Raw genomic sequence first — 10,599 nt, 5'->3', positions numbered from 1 at the left:
TTTTCTTTCTTTTCTTTTTTTTAACTGCAGGAGGACTCCACCTTCTGGGGATTTATGGCTCAGATAATGATTGACAGAAGTGGACATAAAGGTGTGAGCTGGGGCCTCAGGGATATTAGAAGAGAGTTAATGCGAAAGACGGTGGGTGGGTGGGTGGGTGGGGGGAGAATATATATCCGCAACAGAGAAGAACACAGTCCCGCCCCCCCCCCACCCGCTGCTACCCTTTGATATATACCCTTCCAATTTAACGGGCTATTCCACTGTGCATTTTCTGCTCCGGACTCTGTGTGAAGCAGCTTATGCTCCAGCGTGTACTTGGGAGAATCCAAACGGATCCCAGAGTGAACATGCAGAGATGACCAGCCGCTCACCTGTAACAGCTACTGTCAAGTCCAGGAACCCCTTAGAAGCCAGCAAGATTTTTTATTCTATTTTATTTATTTATTATTGCATTTTTATACCGCCACTCACAGAAACTGGCTCTTTCTTTCTTTCTTTCTTTCTTTCTTTCTTTCTTTCTTTCTTTCTTTCTTTCTTTCTTTCTTTCTTTCTTTCTTTCTTTCTTTCTATCTCCTTCCTTCCTTCATTCTAACCCTTGAACATTTTCCTTACATCTTCATGTGGACCTCCTTTAAAAAAAATTATATGGGATGGTGTGTATTTATTTATATATTCCCTCCATATGCCGCCCTCCCAGTGCACCTTCTCAGAGTAGGGTGCAACATCAGTAACAGCTACCGGAACCCAAGCCATTCCATAGGGCTGCAAAACAGAGCTCTTTGGCCAGGCTCTTGGCTGAGGTCAGTGCTGGGGCCTTCCTACCACCTGGTCCTGCCCCAACCCAGCAATGCTCGGAGCTTCCATATGTTCTAACACAGGGGTAGTCAACCTGTGGTCCTCCAGATGTCCATGGACTACAATTCCCATGAGCCCCTGCCAGCGTTTGCTGGCAGGGGCTCATGGGAGTTGTAGTCCATGAACATCTGGAGGACCACAGGTTGACTACCCCTGTTCTAACATATTGCTGTTTCCCGTTATGATTCATCGTTATCCTTACAAATGCCTTCAAGGTACTTTTCATCTTTGATTGTTCTATGCACACCGTCTTAAAACATCACTGTGAAGGACAGTACGTCAATTAAACGAATTAATGAATAAAAATAAAACGTACACAATTAAAATAATAATACATTGAACCGCTTCGCACCATCTTGAAAGCCATCTTTAACGAACAGCAACATCATCCCGCTGCAACTGGTATTTCTAGTGCCGTCCCTTTGAATAGGTCTGTTGAGAAATCAATATAAATGTGGGAGTGTTTTTTAAGGGGGGGGGGCGTCCCAGACCACTGGCCCCAACCCAACGCTTAGCGGAAGAGCCTCATCCTGCAAGCCCTGCGAAACTGGTGAGAACTCTACGCCAAGGGATCCATGGCCATCGCAAAGCAATGAGCATTATCAGTCTGGTGCAAATGTGTAAATGCACCTGTACACAAACCGTCAAAACGTTGAGCAAGGTATAGATCAAAGCGACTCGCTGGCCTTCAAAATTCCTTTCCACAGGGGAGCACAGGTCACGGCACGAGGCTGGAATGTCAACAGTCGAGCTTTGGCAAGACAGGGAGACATTCTTTAAAATTTGTGTCTGGGTGATTAGTCACTTTATGAATGATTGGAAGTTATGCAGCCACAGGATGGAGCAAAAACAGACATACCACCGGGCCATCTGTTTGGATTTAATTAGAGTGTCACTAAGATTTAAGGCGCAAGGAAAAAGCAACTGGAGAGCCTGTATTTCAAAAGGATGACATCCAGATCCTTCTCTACCTGGGCCTGGATGGCCTGCGCTAGACAGATCTCAGTCCTTAAGCCGGGTTGGTCCTTGAATGGAAGACCATCAAAGAAGCCCAAAGTCCCTACACAGAAACAGGGACGTGTCTTGCCTTGAAAACACTACAACGTTACAGTAAGCCGGATGCAAAAGCATTTTCTACCCGCAAACTGGACTCAGCCCTTTGTTTCCAAATCGTGCAAAAAGCAAGCAAGTCTTCTGTTCCTCGGTGAGCAGCAGCTTACGTACTGGATGAGTTCTTCCCAAAAGAACCAGCCCTAGACAAAGCCATCCTGCCAAATTTTAAACAAGAAGAGCTGGTTTTTTTGTACCCGGCTTTTCGCTGGCCGAAGGAGACCCAAAGTGGCTCACAAACACCTTTCCCTTCCTGTCCCCACAACAGATGTCTTGTGAAGTAGTTGGGGCTGAGAGAGCCCTGAGAGAACTGCTCTGGGAGAACAGCACTATCAGGGCTGTGACGAGCCCAAGGTTACCCACCCATTTTCTCCAGGAAAAATGTAATAAATGCCTTAAATAAATAGGTGATAAATAAGTGATTAATACTGTCTGGAGAACAGTTGTAATTCTGGGAAATCTTCAACAAACGCTGGGAACCCTGATTTCCAGACCACAGAGGTCAGTTCCTCCGGAGAAGCCTCCAGGGATTCCCCAACCCTGAGTTGGCAGCCCGAGTCTCTTCTGTGGCTTGTCACCCGAGTAGAAAGTTTGGAGTTACAAGGCCAGAGCAACCTGTTGCAGCCAGCAGGAATTATAAGTGGACGAGTCTTGCTACAGTTGGGTGCTTCTGCTGCCGTGAATCACAGACCAGTCCCATCTCTTCCTCTTCTGAAATTAAACTTCTGGTGAGACCTAAGAGATGGAGCCCAGAACATGGTAAAGGGCAGAGAATTCGTTGGCAATATTTTAACAAGGCAATGCAGAGTGTGACAACAAAATCAGAGTCCGGCAGCACCTTGAAGGCCAACAGAGATTTATTCAAGGCGTGAGCTTTCGAGGGCAAGCACCCTTCCTCAGACCCACTCGAATACAGAGCGTGGTTCATCAAGGGCAGGGTCCCAGACACTATAATGTTATTATATTTTGAGTCCACCTTTCTTGTCCATGATGGGAGGTTCGGTAGCGAAGCTTTATTGGCACATGGTAGAATTGCAACATTCCAGTCCAGTAGCACCTTAGAGACCGGGAAGATTGTCCAGGTATCAACTTGGAGAGACAAATGGAAGGAGCGTGGTGTAGCGGTTAAAGCAGGGATTCCCAAGCAAGGTTCTGGGGGATCTCCAGGTCCCACCAGGACGTTGGCATCCCTGAACCTCAGTGGGGTACAATACCCCATAGTCACCAAAGCGCCCCTTTTCTGCAGGGGAGCTGATCCCTGTAGTCTGGGGATGAACTGGAGGTAATCCCAGGAGACCTCCAGGTCCCACCGGGAGGTTGGCATCCTTGGTGCATTGGGTCTCAGAACAGCTCTTCGCACGGGCAATGTATGCTGCGCGAGGCCATCTTGCTGTACGACCCGCCCGCTTTCTCCGAACGGATCGAAAGCCGCGCCGTTCGGAAGCACCGCTCGTGAGCGGCGCCATCTTGTCGTACGGAACAGCATGCAGGCTGCCGGAGGACGCCATGTTGGTACTACGGAACCTCGCGCAGTCCAAACCTCATCCCGACCGCCGGTGCGCCGCCAAGCGTCTCATTTGCAAAAGGGGGCCAAGTGTTCCTAAGGGCGGAGCAGGCGTGGGGTGAGGGGGCGGGGCCGGCAGGTTGCAAAAAGCTGCGAGATTGACAGGTGAGAGTTAGGGGGCTGGAGGCGAGGGCGGGCGGGGGGAGAGGGCTGCTGTTTTGCAAACTGCATTTCCACCCTTGCGGTTTGTTTGCTTGTTTTCTCCAACCTCAGAATCTGTGCTAAGAGGGCAGTTGCAAACTCCAGATTGGTGAGCGGGAGGAAGGAGAGAGAACTCCGCAGACTAAAAGGCCACAGAGTTCATCCTCCAAAAGCACTCTTTCCCACCCCCAGGGGCGTTCATCCCTGTCGTCTGCAGACCAGTTGAAATGATGGGAGATCTCCAGGCCCCACCTGGAGGTTGGCAACCGGTGGAATCAACAGTGGCTTGCTTTAGAACTGCACTTTCTGGAGTTTTACCCAGAATTTGCCTTCCTTGCACCTGAGCTCAGCCATCCTGTGAACTTCACTAGGAAAACAGCACACCTGAGCATGTGCAGAGAGATTTCCTTTCACCATAATGTTTAAAAGGACTGAGCCACAGAACGTGGGATTGAGAGCCGGAGGTGGTGTGTCCTAGGCAGCTCTGACCCCTGGCACTTCCCCTTAGGAACTGAGCAGGGAAAAATGGTTGTTCCCATTCAGGTGATCCAGAATCCTGGGCTAGATGGATCTTGGCCTCGTCCATCCAGACGATTTGTGTGTGTGTGTGTGTGTGTGTGCGCGTGTATCTATCCCATGTTTATTTCATTATTTCTTATAATTGTATTTGTTACCCAGCCTTTTTCTTTGGATTCATTAATTTTATTGCTTCTGTTAGTGGGATTGGATGTCTTTATAGGGACATCTTTCATTTATTTTATATTTTTTGTAAACCTCCTTGGGAACAACTTTTTGTAGAAAGAAGAACTACGGGAAAATTTAAAAAACAACAACACTCAAAGCATGTTATGTTTGCTTGACAAGAGAGGGAACCTTAAAAACCACGTTATGAATAAATAAAACCATAATGGTTCCGTTATGCTTTCTTTCTTTCTTTCTTTCTTTTATTTATAGACCCATTCGCTTAAGATAGCAACGAGAAGCCAAACATGGAGGCGGGAAACACTCTCAAGGAAACGGTCCTCATTACAGGCGGAGGCGGTTATTTTGGTTTCCGGTTAGTGCCCGTTACGTCAAGGACCAACGTTACTTTGCGACCGATGGCACGATGAAGCGGCAGCTATCTTTAACGGCGGTGCGGTCTGGGGGAGAGAAGGGGGAGGGCGTTTCAATTATTTTCAATTATTTTGGTGACTCCAAATTCTATTTGTCATGCTCGAAGTCGCAAAAGGACCGCTACATCTCCGACTTCATGAGATCTTGATAAGGGCCTGGGTTTTTGTGTCTTTGCAGTGGGGTGATATGATTCCAAACCAATGGCTGTATGAACTCGGGTTCACGGAGGAGGGGGGGGGGGATCATGGCTCTATGGCTGTGGGTAGAGACCCCAGGTTCACTCTCCAGGGAGATGAAACAGCCTAGGGCAGAGGTAGTCAACCTGTGGTCCTCCAGATGTCCATGGACTACAGTTCCCATGAGCCCCTAACAGCGTTGGCTGGCAGTCTGAGCTGGCGATACTGACTTCGAGGGATTGAGGTTCTGATTCAATAGAAGAACAGAGTTTGAGTCCAGGGGCACCTTTAAGACCAACAAAGTTGTATTCAAGATGTAAGCCAGGCTCTCTCAACCAGGGTTTCATGAAATCTTGGAGCATCTTGAAGCCCCTGGAAGGATTTTCCGAATGGGTGGGAGTTAATTAATTTTTAATATATACATTTTAGATGAGTTAAACATTTATCGGTTGATATGGCCATAAATGGTCATGTCAACCCACCCACCCCCTCCCAAAATGGCCCATGGTGGGCCTGGAGGGGGTGGGAAGGGGGACGGGCCCCGGTTAGGTGTGTCCACAGCTCTGCCAACCATATTCTGCACCATCATGCCCCTTCTGGCCCCCTCCCCACAAGCGGCCGTCCCTCAGATATGCAGGACCACAAACGGCCTTGAAGGATATTACCAGCGCCTTGAACTTGACCTGGAATTCTGACCACAACCTGTGTGGCTGTTATAGGGAAATTCGAATACGTGCCTTCCAAGGGCTCGTCATAAGGACCCACACAGCCACGTTCTGCACCAACTGTAACTTCTGGGTCAAGACTAAAGATAGACCCACATTGAGCGAGTTACAGTAATCTAGTCTAGAGTTGACCATCGCATGGATCATTCGGGCTAGGTCTTCCGGGATCAGGTAGGATCCTAGTAGCTTTGCCTGATGGAGATCGTCTTGGAATCACCGTGATTTGGTTGTGTCTTGATAGCACACCGTTATTATTAATGCAATGAGAACCGTGTGTCAAATCACTTCCGATGCCCTTCGTCCCATCAGCCAGTTCCCTTCTGTTCTGTAGTCCTTTGCTGCTAAGCATGTTCCCTATCGTCCTCTAGTTTAGGTTGTGCCTTGTCCAAAAGAGGAGTGGATGTAATTCTCTTCGATGCCTCCTTACCCGTCCGGCAGCCACCGGAAGGGGTGACGTTTGTCCGGGGCGATGTCCGGCATCTCTCTGATTTGGAAAGAGCTCTCCGGGGCGCGTCTTGCGTCTTCCACGTCGCCTCCTACGGAATGTCCGGCTGGGAGCAGCTGAACTGCAAACGGATCCAAGACGTCAACGTGAGAGGGACCGAGAACGTCATCCGAGCTTGTCGGGAAAACGGTGTCTTGAAGTTGGTTTACACCAGCACGTACAATGTCGTGTTTGGGGGCCAAGTGATCGAAAACGGGGACGAGTCCTTGCCTTACCTGCCTCTCCACCTCCACCCAGACCACTATTCGAGAACCAAAGCTCTCGCGGAGATGAAGGTTCTGGAAGCAAACGGGGCTCTCTGTGCCGATGGACAAGGGGTACTGCACACCTGTGCTCTGAGGCCCGCTGGCATCTTCGGACCTGGAGAACAGAGACACCTCCCGAGAATTGTTAGCTACATTGAACGGGGGTGGTTTTGGTTTGTGTACGGGGATCCCGGTAGTTTGGTGGACTTTGTCCACGTTGACAATCTGGTTCGGGCGCACATTTTAGCGGCGGAGGCGCTAGGAGCCCCTGGGGGGCACGTTGCTGAAGGGCAGGCGTACTTCATCTCAGATGGGCGCCCGGTGAACAACTTTGAGTTTTTCCGCCCCTTAGTAGAGGATTTAGGCTACGTGTTTCCGACTCTCCGCCTGCCCCTCTCGCTCATTTACTTCTTTGCCTTTCTCACCGAGTGGGTTCACTCTGTGGTAGGCCGGTTGTACAACTTCCAGCCCCTCCTGACTCGCACGGAAGTGTACAAAACCGGCGTCACTCACTACTTCAGTCTGAAGAAAGCCAAGGAGGAACTTGGCTACGAACCTGAGCAGTACAGCCTCACAGAAGCAGTGGAATGGTTTAAGGCCCGGGGCCATGGATGGAAGCCCCGAACATATGTGCTGAAACATCTGCTTAGGGATATGGCCCTTGTCCTGTTTTTTGTTGTGGCGTTCTTTTTGTGGTTGTCCAAAGCCGTGAGGGGATCTGAGGGGGAGATCTAAAAACAAGACTCTCAGGACTGTGATAGGAATCAGTTCGGTCTTGATTATCTTCTGACGTCGCAGAAAGAGCCACATCTGGAACTAGAAGAAGAAGAAGAGTTGGTTTTTATACCCCGCTTTTCACTGCCCAAAGAAGTCTCAAAGAGGCTTACGATCGCCTTCCCTTCCTCTCCCCACAACAGACATCCTGTGAGGTGGGTGAGGCAGAGAGAGCCCTGCTATTACGGAAGAAGAAGAAGAGTTGGTTCTTATATGCCGCTTTTCTCTACCCGAAGGAGTCTCCAAGCGGCTTCCAATCGCCTTCCCTTTCCTCTCCCTGCAACAGACACCCTGTGAGGGAGGTGAGGCTGAGAGAGCTCTGACAGGACTGCTCTTTGAGAGCAGCTGTATCAGGACTGCATGGTCAGGAGCAGGGAATCAAACCCGGCTCACGAGATCAGAAGACGCCACTCTTAACCACAAAACCTCTAGTCTCTGCATGCTACGTTTTGATTCCATCCTTTCTCCAAGGAGTTCAGGGTCTTGTTTTCCTACCTCTATGAGACTTGAGGGTGACTGGCCTGAGGTCCACCAATCACCTTTATGGCCCAGTTGGTGTCTTTGAATTCAGATTGTTCAGGTTCTGGTCAAACACCCTAACCACTAGGCCATACTGGCCTTCCAGCTGCCCTGACCTACTTGGCCCCAGACTCTGGAAAAGGAAGCAAAAAGAAGCTTCTGCTAAACTGGGCTTTTGCTTGTGGTCAGGGTTTCTTGTGTGTGTGTCTTTTAAGCTTTGTATTTCTCACTGCGCAGCACCTTCTGAGCTACTGAAACCAGCTTCACTGTAGGGCAATTTGAAGCAAACCTACAGGAGGAAAGCAAATCTGTGCAAAGGGAAATAATCAGTTTGAGGCTATCGTCTATGGCCGGGGTAGCCGGTAATGGCTCTCGAGATGCCCATGGACTACAATTCCCATGAGCCCCTGCCAGCTCATGGATTTCTGGAGAGCCACTATCTGGGCACCCCTGGGCTATTCTAAATAAGCATCAGATTCTCAATTTTGTTGATCATGTTGAGCAGTGTTGCTCAATGTTGAGCAATGTTGAGCAATGTTATGGGGAAAAGAAGGTTGTCGATCTAATTCTCCCAAGCTGTATCCAGCAGGCCTTGCTCGGCTCTCTTTCGCCTGATGTTTCTCTTTGTTTTCCGTCCAGGTCTTTTCTGGGCCGAATTCTTGCATTACCTACTTGGCTGGCTTCAATTCATGAAAGCCTAGGTCACTTACTTTGGCCGTCTCATGCGATCCAGCTCAGTGGAGAGAGCAGATGCTAGGACTGGTCAGTGGGGAAAGGAAACGAGGCCGACAAAAGACGCGGTGGGTAGACACGATCAAAATGGACACCGTCCAGAGCATTACGCGACTCAGTGAAGCCATGCAAGATTGGAAGACATGGAGACAGTTGACCCATTGAATTGCTAAGAGTCAGACACAAATGAATGGTTATCATAATCAATGACCAATAAGATCGTCGACGGTTCTCCCCCCCAGAAATATTGGCAGCTGCTTGGATACTATTGTAGCAATAGAATTGCCAAGATAGGTGTAGTGGTTTTTAATATTGCAATTGTGTCAAAGTTTTACCCTTTATGTAATTGTTACTATGTTGTTAATCACCCGGTGCCGGCTTGCCAGGAGGGGCGGCATATAAATCTAAATAATTAATAAAGAAATAAAATAATGCCAGGGAGTCCACACAGCCATTTTCTCCAGGGGGACTGATCTTGGTCAGCTCTGATATGGCCCAGATCTCCTCTGGGAGCTCATTCCACTGTGGTGGGGGGCAGGACATAGAATGATCTGGCCCAGGGATCACCAGCCAGTTGGAATTCGCTGAGCGTCCTGCTTTGAGGAGGGGGGCAAAGGCAGAGGCAGTCTCAAGTACGCTGGACCCAAACTGCATATGGTCTTAAAGTTAATTACCAAGACCTTAAGCTTGATCCAGGATTCAACTGGTAACCATTGCAGCTGTTGGAATCCAGGCTGATTATGATGTGGTAAGAAAGCTCTTAACAAATATAGAAAATATTCTGCTTTAGGATGCTTGAGGTTGATCCTGCGTTGAGCAGGGGGTTGGACTAGATGGCCTGTCTGGCCCCTTCCAACTCTAGGATTCTTTGATTCTGTGATTCTAGTTCAGCAGTGGAATAGGCTGCCTAAGGAGGTGGTGAGCTCCCCCTCACTGGCAGTCTTCAAGCAAAGGCTGGATACACACTTTTCTTGGATGCTTTAGGATGCTTTGGGCTGATCCTGCGTTGAGCAGGGGGTGGGACTAGATGGCCTGTATGGCCCCTTCCAACTCTATGATTCTATGAGTCTAGTTCAGCAGTGGAATAGGCTGCCTAAGGAGGTGGTGAACTCCCCCTCACTGGCAGTCTTCAAGCAAAGGTTGGATACACACTTTTCTTGGATGCTTTAGGATGCTTTGGGCTGATCCTGCATTGAGCAGGGGGTTGGACTAGATGGCCTGTATGGCCCCTTCCAAATCTAGGATTCTAAATGCCAGAAGATGCCTTTTGAATTAGGACAAAACTCCATCTTATCTCGCATTGCGTTCCCCTGGAGAGGTCAGAAAGCCCAGTTTGGGAGGCCCCTGCCATTGCCTCCCAGGTACTGCAAGGTATATTGCCTCTGAATATGGAGGTTCTCTTTGGCCAGCATCGCAAAATAGCCATTGATGGTGTTCACGAATTTCTCTAGCTCCCTCTCCTGGTCAGCATCTTTTTCTGAATGACCGTTTAGTTCTAGTCTCACTTGTTTCCTTCCTGGTGGAATATCGAATATTTACCAAACCGTTGCGCTTGGAAAATCTCAAGGTTTATTTTGTTCCCTCATCCTCCCCCAACTCCTTTTAATTATCAAAGTGCTTACTTACCGGCTAACACCCACGGGGGGACTGAGAAACTAATCACTTTCTCAGCAATTTGCAACTTCAAAGTTGCTACCTGGCATAATTCTTCTGAAGAACTGCTCTTTGCTTGTTTCATATTCCCATGTTTGCAATGTTCTTTTACCTACTGGAAATTTTTTAAAAAAAAATAAAACCACACAAAATAAAATTTTTTAAAAAGTTCCTGGCTGTATCGAGCGACCCAAAAGGGATTTGGATTTAATATTTGGATGAATGATTGTGGAGCTACCAGTTCCCGGTAGCTCTCCCAGAATCCCCCTTTCTCTCTCCCCCCTTCCCTATTCTGGTGCGTAGAGAAAATGCTAACAGATTTTTAAATTTATAATCTAGGGAGTCACGATTTAACTTTCGGAATTAATCTTTACATCGATGCATTAAATTCCAGAGTGCCTTAAGCAGCTTCGGCATTTCGGAATTTACAGCCGAAATAAAAACCCTGTTTTTGTTCTCCCTCTTGCACCCCTTAAATCTC

At 48.5% G+C, this 10,599-nt stretch overlaps 1 protein-coding gene across 5 annotated transcripts in view; it reads left to right on the top strand.

Annotated features, from left to right (window-relative positions):
• Window positions 1-10,275, top strand: part of SDR42E1 (short chain dehydrogenase/reductase family 42E, member 1) — a 56,698-nt gene extending 46,423 nt beyond the window's left edge. For 2 of the 5 annotated variants that reach the window (XM_077310493.1, XM_077310494.1), the window contains 3 exons: window positions 31-91; window positions 4,628-4,730; window positions 6,059-10,275. In XM_077310493.1, the coding sequence (XP_077166608.1) occupies window positions 4,663-4,730; window positions 6,059-7,175 (1,185 nt within the window). In that variant the 5' untranslated portion in view covers window positions 31-91; window positions 4,628-4,662 and the 3' untranslated portion in view covers window positions 7,176-10,275. The other 3 variants (XM_077310495.1, XM_077310497.1, XM_077310496.1) reach the window with 3 other exon arrangements.
• Window positions 10,276-10,599: the final 324 nt, after the last annotated feature.

Source organism: Paroedura picta, chromosome 14 (genome assembly GCF_049243985.1).
Source record: "Paroedura picta isolate Pp20150507F chromosome 14, Ppicta_v3.0, whole genome shotgun sequence".
Lineage (NCBI taxonomy): Eukaryota > Metazoa > Chordata > Lepidosauria > Squamata > Gekkonidae > Paroedura > Paroedura picta.
This window is presented reverse-complemented; position numbering and strand designations above follow the sequence as displayed.